The sequence below is a fragment of the Mus pahari genome, chromosome 12, assembly GCF_900095145.1.
Source record: "Mus pahari chromosome 12, PAHARI_EIJ_v1.1, whole genome shotgun sequence".
Lineage (NCBI taxonomy): Eukaryota > Metazoa > Chordata > Mammalia > Rodentia > Muridae > Mus > Mus pahari.
Genome location: NC_034601.1, coordinates 56,421,008 through 56,440,777, shown reverse-complemented (window position 1 = coordinate 56,440,777; position 19,770 = coordinate 56,421,008). Strand labels below are relative to the sequence as shown.

Here is a 19,770-nt window from a genome sequence, read left to right as displayed (position 1 = left end):
ATAAACTAGTAAATACTGCATTTCAAACTTGAACTCTGAGCTATTTATCTGTTTAGGAATTTGAGCATGTTATGTTTCAAATGCTATAGATTTTTTCAATGAATATATATATATATATATATATATATATATATATATACATATACATATGGATGTCCTGCAAATTAATTTATTTTAAGTTGAAAGCAAAATGTAGTCAAATGTCCCAGCAACAGTGTGCCTCCTATGTAAAGCAAGAGCACAGACTGAAAACTCATCAGACATAGATCCCAATCATTCTCACAGCCTTGAGTCAGAAACCATGATTTCTTAGAGGAGGCTTGCTGGATCTGAAGTGGCAGTCACAGCGAGTTCTCATGGCCTGGCAGTAGACCTAAAGAAAGAATAAAATACCAGAAATGATTGTCATAAACTATGCTAATATTATATGCACATATAAGTATGTATAAGACAGTGGATCCAACACTTTTAAGATTCTATTCAGACATCAGAAAGTTTTCAATAATGAACAAATATATATTTATATGTGAATTTGAACATCAATTGGGAGAATGACAAATAGCATTTCCACTTTAGGAATCTATGTAATAAACATTTCTGAACCAGTGGTTCTTAACCCTCCTAGTCCTGTAGCCCTTTAATATAGTTCTTCATATTTCATTGATCCCCAATCATAAAGTATTTCATTGCTACTTCATAGTTATTATTTGCTACTGTTACAAATCATGTAAATATCTGATATGCAGGATATCTGATATGTGACCCCTACAAAGGGATCATGACCTGAAGGTGAAGAACTACTACTTAGCTGTACTGTTTTTCTCATTTCTCTTGCTCTCTGGAGAGTTTAAGATGTGACTATAAATTGTGACTGTAGTTTCCAGACTTTATAGCTAATCTGAAATCTTTAAAATTCAATAGTTAACATTTCTGGATGTTCAAGATATTTAGGACTCAGACACCCAAGTTTTGATTCCACTCTAATGGGCACTATTTATGTTCAGTGCACTATAGTTTAGAGTGCTTTTTTTCTTAACTTTACTTATTTAGTTGAGTAAATGTCTATTTTTAACTATAGACTTCAAATGACATATTTTTTTCTCTTCTAAAATATTTTAATTATACATTTGGTTTGAGTTTTGTTATTTTTAACATAGAGTGCTGAAGAAAATTTATCCTTGAAAAGGACTGCACAAAAAATATGTTCTGTATCCTATCAAAAGGTAACTAGTCAGCATGACTAGATTTGAGCAAGGTTGTTATATGCCTGCCTTGAAGATGGAATACTTACAATGTAGTCAGAAGCCATAGTAATAAAAAAAAAAATGAAATGACACATCAGTGAGATGTATTGGCACCTTGGCTACACTAAAGCAATAGGAAAATGGGGACTGAAGACAGTAAGTTTGAGGATAGCAGGGAATAAATACTTCTCATGGTTTCAGTAGTCTGACATTAACTATGGTTTGAAATATTAATGGAAATTCCAGGAATAAACATTTCATACATGTTAAATCATTCATGTTTCTGAGCAGTGTGATGAAATGCCATGGTCTCCCTCTCTGACCCACCTGGGATTTGAATCATTTCTTTGTACATCATCTTTACACCCTTCATTGCTACCAGTTTGTTAGTTTCATAGTCAATTATATCTAATGCAATATTTTTGCCTGCTTTATAAATTAAAGCTCTTCATATGTTTACATGTAAAAAAGTGTTACGGAAAGTTTAGATGTCAACTGATGAGGTCAGTCAAGACAGTGGGCATAAATGCTAAATGAGGAATACAGATTTGTTGTTAAAGCTTTATGTTTGAATAAAGAACAATGAGTAAGAGAGCAGTAGTTGTATTGTGGCCTTAAAGGAAGAGTTAAATTATAATGGAATGAGTTGTACATCCCACTGTGGACTACATTTGTGGAATTGTTTTGGACATCAGAGTGTTCCAATGTCGGCTATTTAAAAACACAGATGTCTGGGTTTTTCTCTTGGAATTTATTATCCCGTAACAATTAGTAATTCCTTTATAGTTGAAATTCAGATAACAAAAAAGAAATTCTGAGACTTTGAAGAATTTGAATAATCAGATAGTGGATATTCCACTTGCTCTGTAAACAGACAGCTCATTCTAATACTCAGAAGTGGAAGTTCTGGAAAACGTTGGGATGAAACATTTTGAACCCAATATGGAGACAATGATAAGCTTTGACCTAAAGCTAGAATTAAATTAAAAGAAAGTATGTCAACCTTCAGAATGTGGTGATGGTGGCATGCCAGGAAAAGATAAAATAAAGTGTAACCCTAACACTATTCATGGGGAACACCAGAAAATAATAATGTGTATGACCAAAGGAGGAATTCCATAGAATGGCAAATTTCTAGGACATTGATTTGGGGTGGGATGATGGAGATCATACAGCAATGAAATATTATGCTAAATCAAACCCAAGAGTATTTATGGATTTAATAGAAATGTTCATGTCTGGAAAACACTGCAAAGGAAATGTTCTTAAATGGGTGTTGTAATGAATGGTAAAGAAAACTAAAAGGGTAAAAAATTTAATGGCACATCTGACTCACAGGAAAAAAAAATCTTTCAACCATTTATCGTACAATATTTTCCCATAGAGATAATTTTTTAAAGTCTTGGCTCACATGGACAAGAAATACTGAGCCCTTATTGTTATTACTTTAACTTTCACAAGCTCTTGACCACATAGATACCTCAGAGGTTCATTAGAAATTCCCAAACTCAGAAAGAGGAAGGTCCCAATAAAAACAGACACACCAAACCAGATCCTTTGGGAGTGTAATTTTGGAGCTTCGACTTCCTGATTCTAAGCAGTGGCTGTATTTTAGTTAAAGAATAACAGTACATGCAGCTCGAAAAGCATCATGGTTCAGATAATGGACCTTCTCCCTATCTGTCTTTAGACTTGGCGTGAACCAGTGTTCACCTTAAGTCTCATACAAGTCACGATCAAAGTATGCCCAATCTCTTATACAGTCATTTCTCACAGGAAGATTTTCCCCCAGGCAATCTCTTTAGAACAACCAAGTTATAATTCATTTTTTCTGTTATTTTGGCACAGGGAGCCAATGATATAGGTTAAATTAACCATGAATCCATTGTCTATCTTCTACAGATGATAAAAACATCTTTTAAAAAGAGTTCTTTTCCACCTTTATGCTAGGGTTCAATTATAAACTAATATGAGTTTTATCTGCCTGAATACAACATTGCGTGTTGCTGATTCAAAGCATCTTTTTGCTTTGACTGGACCTGGAGGAAAACCATCCAGAGAATCAGTCAGCTTCAAATTTCCTTAAAGTTGTGTCTCCTCAGAGTTCAGATTGAAAAACACCTTGATATAAGATTCATAAGCCACATGTTACCAGAAAATAAAGGGAGAAAATATCTGTCGAGGTGCCTGTCATGACCACAACACCTATTATTTTCATGGCTAATGAACGAAAAGAACCATGCTCAAATTCACTGTAGCACAAGTTAAGAATTTATTACTATTCACTAACTGTACTGGATAACTTTGTGTCAACTTGACACAGCTGGAGTTATCACAGAGAAAGGAGCTTCAGTTGGGGAAGTGCCTCCATGAGATCTAGCTGTAAGGCATTTTCTCAATTAGTGATCAAGAGGAGTGGGTGGTGCCATCTCTGGGCGGGTAGTCTTGGGTTCTATAAGAGAGTGGACTGAGCAAGCCAAGGGAAGCAAGTAAAGAACATCCCTCCATGGCCTCTGCATCAGCTCCTGCTTTCTGACCTGCTTGAGTTCCAGTCCTGCATCCTTTGGTGATCAACAGCAGTATGGAAATGTAAGCCAAATAAACCCTTTCCTCCCCAACTTGCTTCTTGGTCATGATGTTGGTGCAGAAATAGAAACCCTGACTAAGACACTAACACATAAATCTAGGACTGCTACATGGAAGACAGTTATGTGATGGATGAAGCTGACCCTCTGTACCAATCTTACTACGTTGTGCTTGTGTTTTTATTCTTTTTTTTTTAAGGGTGAATATAACCAACATCAATTAGTCAGGTTTATTATTGTAATGTCTTCCTAATGTTTTGTTTTATAAAGGACTCACATACTACTAGTAAAGGAATTAAATTCCAGTGGCAAAGTTTTCTGTGCTACCTGCTCCAGTGTTCTAAATTCTGAATGAAATACACACACACACACACAGCCTTTATATTTTAATATGTCCGAATTAGCTCAATGGCTGGGCCAATTTTTAACCTCCATGTGGCTTACCCACCTTCCTCTGATAATCCTAAATTATCACTTACTGCATCTGCATTCTACCATGGCTACCCAGTTGGGCAGCCCTCTTGGGCCACAGTCTCTCCTATCCTACATGGCGGTTATGCCACCCTGTCCTGCACCTTCTTAGCCTTGTTGTGTTGTGTTGTCTGTCTTCTTTCCTTGTCCAGGCATGGCTGGAAATTTTATTTACCAATCAGAACCACTAAGGGCAGGATCCCTAGTGTCTTACTTGCACATGTGAGGACTCTCATGCAATCAATTCAGGGGACCCAACTTAACATAAGAATAAAAGCAGCATTTCAGCCAAACTGACTATAGTTGTTTGCTACAATAGCAAATCTAGAACCACCTATTATCTTCTTTACAAATACCAGTGAAACACTTGCATATATCAAGACATATTGTAGAGCATGGAAAACTTATTAACTTCACTTCTTTTTTTTCAAAAATTTTCTATACTTACTAGTATTTCTTTTCCTCAAAACACTATTTACTAATAGCTGTCTCCATAAAACCCTATTAAAGTTCTCAGTATGCAACCTGCCCTCTTAATAAATGAATAATTTTAATTGTCTGTTCTTTTAGAATATGTTTTAAAACACACTTAGAATCTTATGCAAAATGCATTCCTTGGTTACTACTACTTTGCCTATTCAACATTTTTGTGAGGAGAACACATATTAGAGACAGAATTTTCGGTTTTGTTCCTATGAAGCAAGTAATCTATCACTGACTTTATCCTCAGTTTCCAATGTTTTGAGAGTTTTATTTTAGTTTTTTAAATATGAAATACAACAATTACCTTCATTCTTTTAAACGACAATTTGAAAACAGAGGAATCAGAAGATTAGTCAAACTTATTCTGTAATATAAATTACATCACTACATTATTTACACAAAAGAATAACTTTCACAACTTGAAAATTAGCAATTAAAACCACTCACCATTCTTACCTGAAAACAAATGCAATACAATTTAAATCACTTTGCCGTTGATATTATAAATTGTTTTACAGCACATGAAGTATGGATGAATTATCATTTAATGTGTGAACTAAAAGTGTTCTAAGAAAAATTTAAAAAACATTCTCATAAAATATAGTGTCCATAGAACTTCTCTTCCTGTGTAATGTTATAATATCTAATCATTATTTACAAGGAGAGAAAAAACAATTTATGTTAATTATTTATTAATACTAAAATATTGATGAGCCTTGCCTAAGAGTAATGAGCTTTCAGCTGGTGAACTGGGCAGAACTGGGCTGCTACATAGCCAGCAGAAGGGGCGAGTATTTAGAGAGCTGAAGAAATGACTTAACATGGGTCTAAAAGCAGCAATCAGAAAAGGTTCATTTAACATAGAGATGGCATAAGCTTCAAGCAATTGCCTCAACTTAAGTAAGTGTGGGATTACAAAAGGCTATTTATTACAGTCCAAAGAGGCCCTGCAGCTTGTTCAAAAACCTTTGAAGAAATCCAACAGTTACAAAGCCTTGCTCACTTCAGAAGCAGTAAAACTTGGACAGACTCCCCAAAACTGCCTACAAATGCTTTCATTACAAAAAGTTAATGCAATCCTCATCACTTTCCCTGGACCCAAATTATTTTCTCTCTCTACTATTTACAAGGAGCAATACTAAACCTGGTTATTTTCCAAAACTACCTTGACACATATTTTAATCGTTATGAACTACAGTGTAGCTTCATGACAATATGGAATTAAATGTAAAACCTCTTGTGTTTAAATAGAAAGGCTTTCAACATCAGCCGTCTTTGAAATGCTCTGTAAGCTGATATTAAAAGTTATCATGTTAAAAAATTTCCTTCAGCACAGAAACAAAGAGGACTTCCTCTATTATTTGTATAAGAATTAACTATGGTTCCAAGGACATGGAAGGGTATATTTTTATTAGTGGATGGATTATGAATTCACTTTTTGCATAAAAGTAAGCAAAGAAAAAATAATTCTCAGATATTTGATATAGCTGTTGCTAACTTCTGCCATAAATATTGAATTTGTTTGTCAATTATAATGATTACAGCATGTTTTGTTTGAAATCAACTTCAGAGCGGCAAAAGTAGAAAAGGAGGCCAATTTGCCAACTAAAGCAGAATCTTGAATAGATAAAGAGTAGCCTGAAAGATAAATGACTTTAATTGATATGAAAAGAAAACTATAACTGTTTCTTCCTGAGAAAAAAATACAAATAAGAAAATCAATTGATGCTTTCATCTTGAAAATAAAACCTATATTTTACCTAAGCAAAATAATACTAATACTACTACTAATAATAATAATAAACTATATTATCTTCATTCCCGTGTCACATGGGTTAACAGTACACACATTAAAGCAAAAGTCAGTATTGAGATTTGTTATAGCAATAGTTAATATTGTGATTTTTACACACAAAAGAGAGAGAAGGGTGCAAACAGATTCCAATGGTTACTAACTAAAATTGGAAAATGATGACTACTGAAAGAAAGTTTTAATCTTAGGAAAGAAATAAACATGGGAGGTACTTATAAATAGGAGAAGCTTGAATGGGAAATTTGCTATGATAATTGTTATGCAATGGTCACAGAAACATCTAATTAAGAAACAATATGGAGCCCCAGTGGCAGGGGAATGCCAGGGCCAGGAAAGTGGACTGTGTGGGATGTGGAGCAGAACAGGGAGGAATGGGGGGAGGGTATAGGGAACTTTCAGGATAGTATTTGAAATTTAAATGAAGAAAATACCTAATAAAAAAAAGAAAAAAAGAAAAGAAAAGAAAAGAAAAGAAAAGAAAAGAAAAGAAAAGAAACAATATGGGACCCAGTGATTTCACTTTAGGCAGAAGACAAAAATATTCTCTTCAAATAGTTTTTGACTCTGTAAGACTTGCTAAGAATTTATTATTTCTTTTTATCATTTGTCAGTATAATTGCAGTGGCACTAAACATCTGATACAGCTATACCAGCCAGGTTATAATGACCACAAAAGCCTTACAGTGCTCACTCTTGGATGACTTTAGAAAATAGCATTTTGAGAAGTCAGAAGCAAATAAAATCAGTCCAGAATTTATTTAACTGTGATTCAAATGAACCACAGAGGTAATCAAAAAAATGGGGGAGGGCAAGTTTCCTTTTGGAGTCAAGTGAATTTATAAATAAGGAAGAAAAGAAAACAATACCATTTTTGTAGGCCTGGAAAAGGCTGATCTCATAAAAGTTAAACATTGCTAAAAGAATTAAAACTTGCTTCTGTCATAATTAGAAGACTTCGGTGACTAGTGCATTTAAAATGTCCTGAACTTTTGTTTGTTGTTTAAAATGCAGAGTGTTATACTCCAGTAGGGCAAATTGCCGTTGCTCTCAGTAAAGCATTTCAGTTGTCTATTGAACTAAGACGTGAAATAAGGACCTAGATGGATAGAATGCACTTTTCTTCTCAAGAAAGGATTCTAAGTAAAAAGTCACTTCAAATATAGCTCATCTTATGTTAGAAATGAAGATGCCTACATAGATGGGTTTCTATTTCCATTTCATGATTTGAATAACATATGTAGAATCACCATTAAGTAGGATATCTCAAAATATCTTCCATGTGTAACACATAGCAATCTTTTTATTTATTATTAAATAATTCTTTAAAAAAATAAAATTTAGGAGTAGAAGATTACTTTTGGCTATGTATTTTTATTCATGAGATTTTTGTTAGTCAAGATATACTGTAATATGTTATATAGTCTACTTAATGTATAATATACTAAATATTACCATTACCTATGGATATCATGGGACTCCTTGCACATAATGGATTCCAGTCCACTTCCAGAGTTGCACATGAAAATGTTATCAATGAGCTGAAGAATCTGGCATTAATAACTTTGCAACATTATAACAAATAGGTAGTTCTGATGTTTGGTTCCATGTTTTAATACATCAAACATACTTCAGTGCTTACATTATAGTAGCGGATTGAAAACATCTGCTTCCTCGCCACTAGTCCACCAGCAGCAGAAACTCTCAGCTCATTTTCCCTAGGCTTTCATGCATCAGGGCTGCAATCCAGCTGCTGGAGCAGCACAAGAGGCCAGATTCATACTCAAGAGCCCTGGAAGTGGAAATAAAAAGTCTTCTTGCCAAAGTTGGAGCAAAGCTAGACGCCCTGAGTTCGTTGCCTTCTTGCTGTGTTCTTACTCCCCACCCACTCACTCTCTCCTCCCTTCATATATTTACAGCTCCATCACCAGTTATGACAATTAAGAAAGATCGGACTTCCAGAAACAGTATCTCTTTATCTTGGCAAGAACCGGAACATCCAAATGGGATTATCCTGGACTATGAGGTCAAATACTATGAAAAGGTGGGGGAAAGATGTAACAGAGTTGTGTTTGGTAGGGGAAAACCCTATTCTTTCAAGAGCTATATTCTTGCAGGTAACATGCTTGCTTATGAGTGGTAGAGCTCTGTTTATAACCTGGTCATGTGAACTCTCTGATTTCTCAGTAGAAGAAATCTTGTCAATTCCTATCTATGTTATAGCAAATAGTAACCTCAAAGATGACACTTGCAAATATAAGCTAGTTAGTAATGACAATAAACACAGCATTTAAGTCTGTTTCCATCAAAACTTGTGCTATGTTAACACTTTGATGGTGGTTCCTTATTCAGCTGATGCATATCAACTTTTAAAATATCAGGCCATACAGGACAAAAATTCTAGGCATTTAAAAATTTATGCATACATAAATTTAATACTGATATACACACATATATATATGTATGTATATATACACACAGTGTGCTTATTTTAACATGCAGATATGAAATTATAATTATCTCCAAATAAATATTTTGAATGTTTTACTAAAACTTTTCTCAAAATATTTATATTTTTATACTCATTTTGCTAAAGAGAATAAACAGGACCTGTTTTCAAGTATGAGAACAATGATTCTAATTCTTGAATGAGTCGATAAGTAATGTAAAAATAAGCCCAAATCTCCTCATTAATATAGTAGCTCAAATATAATCTAATCAGTATCTTTAGTTAATGATTATCTGTAATTAGGGTCTAGGGAGATGGCTCATTTGATAAACAGTTTGGTGTATAAACATAAGGTCCATAGTTCAGATCCCTAATAAAACATAAACATCGGAATATAGGAGTGTGCCAGTTATCCCTGCAGAGCATGGGAGGTGGCTATACCAGGATACCTATGCCTCATTGGTCATCTCATCTAGCCAATCAGTTAGTTCAAAGTTCAGTGAGAGACACTGTCTCAAAGAGAAGATGGCAAGCAATTGAGGAAGACAGTGTCAGTGTGCAGGCACATAAGCATAGCACGTAAACAATCAAAGAAAGGGAAGTAAAAGAAGCATCTGTGTAATTACCACATGGACATAGCCTAGAAGGAAAATAAACTTCTGTGTGTATTCATTTTTATAGCAATACTTCATTAAAGGAATTTTAATGTTCCATGTGAGCCTCCTAGAGAAGATGTCTTTGATAAATACTTCTAGACTTTGATGTTAAGATATTAAAAATATTCGAGTATAATCAATTAACATATGCATTAATTATAACTTACATTCAATGTACATTCAATGCAATGTAAAATTTGATATATTGAGATAAATAATTGCCACTATTAAAATACAATATTATTAATATTTTTAAAATTAGTAAAATATTTACTATTGAATATTCATGGAATATCTCTCTTCACTTTAACTCAAAAAAGGTAGGTTTTGTAAATATAATCTTGGAATTATACTGAAGTTTTTTCAGCATTAATTTTGAAGAGAAGGTATTTTTATAAGGACATTAGGTAAGGATGAAATCTATTTTTTTTCTGTTTTCTGTACAAGAGGTAACTCATCCCGAATGAGTTAGACAGTTTGATAACTTGTACCCAGAGAATGAAATCATTAATTTGACTTCAGTAAGCATTTTATACTTCAAGACAAAATGTTGAAGGATTGAGTATGATAGTATTATAAGGGTTTGGTTTTAACATGATTTTTTTTTTTTTTTTAACTTCAAAGCAGGAGCAAGAGACGAGTTATACCATTTTGAGAGCAAGAGGCACAAATGTTACCATCAGTAGCCTCAAGCCAGATACTACTTATGTCTTCCAAATCCGAGCTCGGACGGCAGCAGGATATGGAACCAACAGCCGCAAATTTGAATTTGAAACTAGCCCAGACTGTATGTATTACTTCAGTTTTTGATAAAATGTGGGGTTTTGCAAAAATTAAAAAGTACCCGATGAGTTATTCTCCGCATTAGGCAAATGTCATGCACTGAAGGTATATTGAGAGGAAATTTAATAATTGCACTTTCTTGTATATATCATTTCCTATTGGTGTGAACATACATCTTTGGCCTTTTCTATATTTCAAATTATTTTTTTTCTAATTTATCAAATGATTCGAATTTTCTATTAGCCAGAAACTGTAATAGAAGAACATTATTTAATGTGATAGCATGCTGCTAACACCTGCCAGCTCAGATATTCTAAATTCATTGCATGATTTAATAAACTCCATAAAAGAAACTTACTGATCCATGAGTTTCTTAATTTTATTCTAATTCTTAATACAACCAGTACATAATTTTGTTTAATTAACAGCAAATAATAATTTTAACATTAGTTTTGTGTTAATCCTTAATAAATTCAATATGTATAAACTAGAGAATAGTAGTTTAAAAGTTTTAATATGTGTATATAGCTTCATTTATATTCATAAGCAATTTGAACAATCTGTCCATGTCACTCAAAGGTAGATTAAAATGCATCTATAACTGGCAAACATTTTTCTCAATATATTTACCTTGAAATGTATGTTTCCTATTTTAGAAGTCCACTGCTAAAATAGAATCGTTGAAAGGGTATATTTAATTACTATGATGCTAATATAAAATAAATATAAGTTAAATTTATTTAAGAGTAACAAATGAGATTACAATTAATTTTGAGGAAAATATGAGTATGTTTATACATGTGTATGTGTGCATTTGTGTATTAATACACTGAAGAATACTTACACAAAAGTATTCATAGGGCAAAGTAGTTAGTGTATTTTCTGAGTAATGACCCATGGAACAATGAGACTTAATGATACGAACTATTTTTATAAGAGACGATGATTTATATTTCTAGTGAATAGGTGTCATTTTAATTATAATAGAGAAAACATAGCCACAAACAATTTTATATAGCCAAAGTGACAATTATGAAAACAGTCCTTCAGGAGGATCAAAGGCCCACACCAGTGAGACCAAGATTATCCTAGAAAGAGCTCCAATGCCCAGAACTCTACTGAAGAGAAACCTTATAATCTGTTCTGACCATTCTAATTTGCCATTTTCTCTGGCAGTTGCATTTTCTATTTTCCAAATATTTTTGTCCAACTGTGAAATCACATTATTATGGGTATGATGATATATTTATGCCTAGTAAGAAGGCATAGGACTTAATAAATAGTGTTGAAGTCAAAATGATAAATACTTTATAAAGCACTTTTTTGTCAAGTGGCAGTGCTGCTTAGCACGAGGAACTCCGGCTTCTTTGACATGCTGGTCTTTGCTTACTACTCTTTAATGTCACTGATTCCCGTGGTAAACATTGACAATACTTCTTGAGCCATCATTCACAAACACCTAATTCTATCTCTACGTAACTCTCCTAAGCCCCTTGTAAGGAAATAGGCATGAAGAAACTTCTCTCTGAAGACATGGCAATGTAATGTACAATGTCATGGAGTCCCTGTGAACAAAGCTTAAAATCAATTGGAAAATCTTAAATGATGGTCATGAATGTATTTGCAAAATGACATTAGCAATTCTTCATCTTTTGTGCATTTCGTGCAGACACCATATTTTAGTATCAAAACTTCTTGTTTTGAAAACAATTACAAATTGTCCTTTCAGGTTTATAAATGTATACAAGAGCAATATAGCAAGGCCATTATCTTGTGGTATTCACTGACGAGTAGTGAGGTCTGCTCAGCATTGTGGAACTTCATCCTGTTATGTTGTTACGGGAAAGTCAGTTCTACAAGGTAGTACAGTTATACTATATTAGGAAGCTTTGAGTCACTGCGACTCATACCTGACAAAGAGTTTAAAGAAGGAACAGTTTATGCTCACAGTTTCCTGAGGTTCTGTGAAGAGTTGGCTAGTTTGTTAGTGTAAGCTTAGAGGGGGGAGCAGAACATGGGGATGGGAAGCTACTCACCTCATGACTGAGAGGAAGTGGAGAGACACAGAAAGGAGCAGGCTAGAGGCCAACTTTCATGGCAAAATATCAGTAACCCACTTCATTCCACAAATCCTTACCTCCTAGAACAGGACAGACCCAGTAATATCATCAATCTATGAATCTGTCCGTGGATTAAGCCATTATGTGTGTTTGTGTGTGCTCATGTGTGTGCATGAGGGTGGGTGTGTATGTGTGTGTGTGTGTGTGTGTGTGTGTGTGTGTGTGTGTGTGCATGTGTGTACATGTACATGTGAGGGTGTGGATGTTACTAAATTATTTCTCCCAATTACAATTCCTAAAACTGAAAAATCCTAGAAGAAAGAACTGGAAACTGCTAGCCTGTAAGGATCTTCTGGATCCTCATATGGTGGAAAAAATAACACAGGTTAAATAGGATGACTGTTGTTTCTAACATAGCAAGAGTAAGATCAGACACATACGTCCCGGACATATTTACCAGAACACTTTAGAATCCTTGGAGGCCAACAGATATTATCACTATTTCCAGCGATGGGATGGGAGCCCCAGCCCTATTACATGAGGACACCCTAATGACTCAGATCATGTTTGTGCTGTTTTTATCTTTCATTGTAAAAGAATTGAGATGGTAAATTAAAATTTGGGAAGGGATGAATAGAGACTATTATGCCAGACTATTATGCAATTGCAGAGTGGAATCATTATCTGGAAAATATTGTATGCTAAGACTATTTCAGAGACTGTGGGGTTCTTTTGTAACTTCTTCAAAAGAGAACCGATATAATGAATTAAGAACTTGCAACCTGACTGGAACTGTATAAATATTTTATTTTTATCAATGTATCAAACATAAAGGTATATTATATAATATAGCAAATGAGAATGATGCTAGACATGCTGACTCAAAAGAAAGAGCAAGTGCCTAATTTTCTCCTATATAGAAAATGACACTAATGTGAACAACTTAATTAAAACATAAGGAACACACCAATTGGTCATTCAATACCAAATGGCCTTTGCTTAATGAATACATACAAGTAATATTGTATGGACTGAGTAGGTTATATCTAGGAATTTATGTATATGTGCATAAGTGCACATAATAAAAAATAATTAAAATGTTATGAATTTGAAAGAACAAGGGGGTATGTATGTGGGAGTGCTTAGAAGAAACAATGTTTTTTTTTTTTATTTTTAATTTCAACAGAGAACATGGTGTGATCTGATTACACATTTTAGATGGCTTCAAGGGGCAGGATTATATTGGAGCAGTCATAGATCCATCCCATGACTGGCAGTGAGAGAGAAGGACCATTCTGTCTCCTTATCATTCCCTCTGCTGCTCTCATCGAGCTGGCCGAGATAAACTTGTGAACTACAAAACATCCACAGAATATCAAAGTTATTGCTCATTAAAAATTACATCCCAAAGCCAGGTGTGGTGGCACATGCCTTTAATCCCAGCACTTGGGAGGCAGAGGCAGGCGGATTTCTGAGTTTGAGGCCAGCCTGGTCTACAAAGTGAATTCCAGGACAGCCAGGGCTATACAGAGAAACCCTGTCTTGAAAAACCAAACAAACAAACAAGCAAACAAAAAAAAACAAACAAAAATTACATCCCATAGAATGAAAAGCAGTCATGTCACCATGTGTTTATCAGTATTATGAAAGCCAGGCTAAGCTATTTTACCAACTAATTACACACCTGTAGCTAGTAGATAGGAATGTGTATGACAAGTGGTTATGAAGATGGAGTTTCAGGAGTAAGAACTCTATGGGAAGGTGTCTGAAAAGAACTGGAAGTGGGATGTTCTAGATACCTGTGGATAGTCTCAGGCTAAGGTATGTACCTGGCATGCTGAAAAGAGGGTGAGTAGAAAGGACTGGGCTTGAGGAGCCTCCAACTGCATACAGATTTGGAAGTCTTAACCACAACAAAGAGACAAGGAGTAGAGATGACCATTCTACCAGGCCTTTCTTAGTCCAGAATGCCCAGACTCCATCACTCCTGTTTTTGTTCTATTTAGTCACCATGAAGGAGATGCCCTATGCCTGAGAATGCAGTGGACACTAAAGGGGCAGCAGCTGGAGGCTGCCTGCTCACTGCCATAAAAATACCTGAGCCCAGACTTTACTCTATGACTAGCACAGTTGTATAAGCAACAGGAGGATAGTGGAACTGAATAAGGTGCTGAAAACAGTTTACAGTGTGGTATGACTTCCAGTCACACCCTAGGCTCATTTGTCAGATGCATAGGAGACTGAACACTGCTGCTCTGCCCTGGTACTTATGTTATATCATTTAACTGCTCCTAAGAAACACCTGAGCTTTGTTTGTGTGTGTGTGTGTGTGTGTGTGTGTGTGTGTGTGTGTGTGTGTTTCGTTTTAATAAGTCTTTAATTGAAAATGAAGGTATATTGTGCATTGTATTATGGTCGTAGTTTTTTCCATTCCTCATCTCCACCCAAAGCCCTGCCATCTCTCAACTCTTTCAGCTGTCTTCTTTCTCTCTCAAGGAAACAATCAAATAGAAAAATAAACAAACACACAATGATAAAATGAAATGAATGAACAAAAAGAAAATGAAACAAAGAGAGAACATGGGAAACACACACATACACAAATAATACCTATAAAAAATGACAAAATTAAAATTGGCACTTTACAAGCAAAATATCAGCAAGGATGAAAACAAACAAACAAACAAACAAACAAGACCAAACAAAGCAATATGAGAGAATCTAGAAAAATCAATGGGTATGTTACATTTTGGTCAACTACAGCTAGGTACAGAGCCTGGTTTTAATTATGAGAAAGAACACTTTGCAGAAAACCTTCCACAATTAGATTTGGCCAAGTAAAAGGTTTCTGAAGAAAGAGATGTGAGTTATATTCTCTCTCTCTCTCTCTCTCTCTCTCTCTCTCTCTCTCTCTCTCTCTCCCTCTCCTGTCTTCCTTCTATTTCTCTCTCCCTCTCTCCATTTCTCTGTCCTCCCTTCCCCATTTTCTCTTTCAAGTCAAAATTTCATCACGTGTCCAATCAGGATTTACCAACACAATGACCTGGTAATCTGAGCTTTCCCAGGACTGTGGGGATGGTAGAAAACTCCAGATCAGGATTCTCATAGACTCTGTAATGCATTAAGCTACAAACTTGGGCCCTAAATCTTAGTACCTGGTTTAAAATTTACACTGAATTCTGAAAGTGTAAAAAAAAAAAAAAAAGCAGAGTAGTGTATGTGTAAGAATAGTACAGCAGACTGGCTTTGGAGAAGAAACATTTGAGTGATGAAATAAAAGAGAAGAAAGGTGAACAGAGAGAAATTCTGAATTCTAATCGTAATCCAGAAGTCACATAAAGACAGAAAACTCTATATAAAAAAGATTTCCTGACAACTGGATTTGATTGATCAGGTCTGAAATGAGGAGAAGAGCTCATAGTTTGTGGGTTGGATGTTTCCTGGTCAGATGTCCTGGGCTGAATCCAGGACCAATACCCACACCGGGTAGCTTCTAAGCAATGCCAGTCTTAACCCTGGCTACAAAACAAACAACCAGAGCTTATTTCCCCACTCAGTGGCTTTTTATTTACATTACATTCAGAACACTGGCCTTCCTCAAGATTCTCTAAACTTATTCTGTAATGTGGCAGATAAATATTTGAATCTGTGTGCAAATAGAGTCTCCACTGATGCTAATCAATTTAACTCAAAATCAGTCCTTTCCAGTTGTGTCTGTGTGCCGGTGAATGCTTATTAACAGGCATAGAAATTTGAATTTCAGAGAACTGACAAATGTTATACGATTTTGTTTTGAGTTTATATACCTACTACATAAAGCAAAACCTGTTTTAGGTGTGAACTATATAAAAAAAAACCTGGAAGTTGAATAGATTTGACAATAGGGTAGTTTCTTAATTTATTACTTGATTAATTTTGGGTCTGTTTATGAAGACAGGAACCCCAGGAAAATTTCTTAGTGATGGGAGGTACACAAACCATCATTTCATGACTTTTATGTTTTGAAATTGTCTTGAAGCTGACAAAGTAATAACTGTATATTCTTAGCAAGTTCTCTGTAATGTTTACATTAATATTAATATTAATCTTCCAACTGCATGAGTCTGTCTTTTATTAGCTTCTTCATGTGTATGAGGACATGAAATATGTGTTCCTTGTCTGGTTTATTTCACTTAGTACAATACCCTCGAGCTTTGTCTATACTGCTATAAACTAAAATTCTCTTAGCCAATAAATAGACATATCAGGTTCAAAAGAAGATTCTTCCCAAAGTTCACCTTGTTTCTTACTATAAATTCTGATTTATCCAATGACTTTCATGCTAATGTGGACAGACAAAAACTAGCCCTAGATTTCACGATCTGGTACTCAAATAATTTATTATTAAATTTTAATTTCATTAATGAGGAATGTCATAAAAATATGAGAAGTGTGTCATTTTTGTTTTGTCTTAAACTGTGAATTCTTTCAATGTTTGATTTAACTACAAAATCAAACAAACAAACAAAAACAAATAAACAAAAACAAACAAACAAAAACAAACAAGCAAAAAACCTCAGAGTGTGGAGTGAATTTAAAAGTACCACCATGTAACTGTCAGTCACAGAGGTAATGCTTGTTCTCTTATTTCTTTCCTTCGACCTTGCAGCTTTCTCCATCTCTGGTGAAAACAGTCATGTGGTGATGATTGCTATTTCCGCAGCTGTGGCCATCATTGTCCTCACGGCGGTCACCTATGTTTTGGTCGGGAGGTGAGTTTGGTTGACTGAATGATTGACCATTATTGTGGCTTTTCTCAGTGCCCTGAACTGCTTTAGAATCTGAAGACTGTGTACTCAGAGCAGTCCCTTAAGAGATTTGGATGTTTATAAAACCCTTCTGCTTTTATTTTCTTTCATCCTTCCTTTCATTCTTATTTCTCCATTAATATTTTTTAAAATTTGAGATTATGATGTTTACTACATTTCTTCCTTCTCTTTCTTTTCTCCCTCCAAAGCCCCTCATTCAAAGTCAAATTCATGCCCTCTTTTTTTTTCAGTTGTTGTTGCACGTATATGTGTATAGGATACAATGTATCAAATATATAATATGTACAATATGCAATATATGATACATAATGTGTAATGTGCAATATGCCATATGCAATATGTAGTACATAATATGTAAAATGTGTGTGTATGTTTCCAGGCTTTTAGTTTGGTATTAGATAACCAATTGGTCTGCTCTTGCCAGGAAAAATCATTTTTCTACCTCTAAGTATTCCTGGACACCTCTAGATTTCCCTGTGAGATTGACGCCTCATAGGCTTTCAAGGGTCTGCTTTAACATATCTATTGTTGTTGCTCTTGTCCAGCGCATGTTTAGGCAGTAACAGTGGTGGGACTTTATGGGTGTAGCTTTTGACCTTACAAGGAAAGGAAGTTTCCCAATAAGCTCCATGATCTCTATTAATTCTCACCCACACCCTCTAACTCAAACTACTTCTCTTTTGACCCCACTCCTAGTTCCCACTTTCTTTTTCCAATTATCCCCTTATTCTTCAAATGACCCCAGATTCCTTGACACTTTCTCACCCCTCACACTGGTAACAGGGCACTGCACTCATTACCAATGGAGACTCCACTCTTTATTCATTCCTACAGTAGTTGTTAAAAAATACTATAAACACATTCTAAGGCCATTATAAAAACTGAACTGGAGGTGTCTGCTCAGTGGGGAGGCAACCCTACATATCTCCTCATTAGGCCACCTTCCAGGGTACCTAGGAGAAAAATGTAATATAGTGTCAGTAAACTTTCGCTAAAGCATTTGATTGTTTCAGGGGAAAGCTTGAATTGCGGGGTTTTATATATTCTGAGCATAGGTAGTGCATTTATATTTTGTTGCTTTGCCTCTAGGTTTTGTGGCTATCACAAGTCAAAACACAGTTCAGAGGAGAAGCGCCTTCACTTTGGGAATGGGCACCGTGAGTTTCAATTTTTTTTTTTTTTTTAACATTTCAGCTTTAGCAGTTGCTGATGTATGATTGGGTAACCTCTCTTTGACAGAAGGGATTCGAGAGTAGTCTGATGAGGGAAAAATAAGCAAAATAAATTGATTGTAGAAAGAGGAATAAATCTAAGGTTCTATATGAAATATTTTCTCCATGGTGGTGTTTTAGAATATTTACAATGATAGGTAACCTGTGGCTTTATGTACACATAATGCCTGCGACGAGTTCTAGAAACTGTAGTCATCTCTAAGTGGCTGCAAAGCTTAGCCTCAACTTCCTCATGACTACGTGTCTGCTGTAATCCAAATATGAGCATTTTCTCTCTCTTGACTCCCAAGTAAATATAAATGACCACTTTTTTATGTAACCCATTACTTTATGTGGTTCACCAACCAGGAAAAAGCTTTTACAATAAACTACTTATTTTAAAGTTACATGTCATCTAATTGGTAGGAAAGACAATATTTTTCCTCCTCACATCTATTACAACCAACTAAATCTCTATTGATAGTTTTTCAAAGAAATACACCTTTTAGGTAACATGTTTTGCCTTGAACAAAGAGATGTATACTTTTATCTTCTCTGGTAGACTAAATCATCGAATGGGTCTGCTTTTTCCAAACTCTAGCTTCATTCAGGGGAGTTAGTACAAACCAATGCCCTTCAGAGAAGGAGCACGATCTCATGGAAGTTACCAGAAAGACTAGACTTGCTTGCCTGCTCTGAAATACCTCCCTCAGACTAATTGCTACCTCAGCCTTTATTACTATCTTTCAAAACTTTCTTCAGATGGATAGGATGCTTCCTATCAAACACTATTTCTGCATCTAAAACATTCATTGTGGTTAAAATTCACATAAAATTCCTTATCTTAGTTTACATGAGAAAAGCAAACAGTAGGTTGAAAAGAGGGAGAAGCATGCCTATGAAAATGTAAATTTTTGTCTGGAAGCAGTGGAAGAGCTTGTGGAGGTGGTAGGTGTTATTCATTTCATCATCGAACTGAAATAAAATAATTCATTCAGTGATAAAACACCAAAGCTTTACCTTAATTCAATCCCATACCTATTCAGGTTATTCCAGACTAGGTTAAGTTAATTTACCAAATAAACTTAGTGAATTATCAGATTATAGAACAGACTCCCATTCTTTTATAGTTTGACTAAATTAGGCAATTCTATTCTTCTGAATTTACCTTAGAAGTGGATAGTTGGTGTGAATACTTGCTATACTACAC

General features: G+C 35.0%; 1 protein-coding gene across 2 annotated transcripts in view; it reads left to right on the top strand.

Moving 5' to 3' along the window:
* Nucleotides 1–19,770, top strand: part of Epha3 (EPH receptor A3) — a 314,441-nt gene that overhangs the window by 235,682 nt on the left and 58,989 nt on the right. Inside the window, exons 6-9 of one of the 2 annotated variants that reach the window (XM_021209582.2) lie at nucleotides 8,513–8,637; nucleotides 10,326–10,485; nucleotides 17,190–17,292; nucleotides 18,439–18,506. In XM_021209582.2, the coding sequence (XP_021065241.1) occupies nucleotides 8,513–8,637; nucleotides 10,326–10,485; nucleotides 17,190–17,292; nucleotides 18,439–18,506 (456 nt within the window). Of the gene's footprint in view, nucleotides 1–8,512; nucleotides 8,638–10,322; nucleotides 10,486–17,189; nucleotides 17,293–18,438; nucleotides 18,507–19,770 lie in introns of both variants that reach the window. The other variant, XM_021209581.2, reaches the window with a different exon arrangement.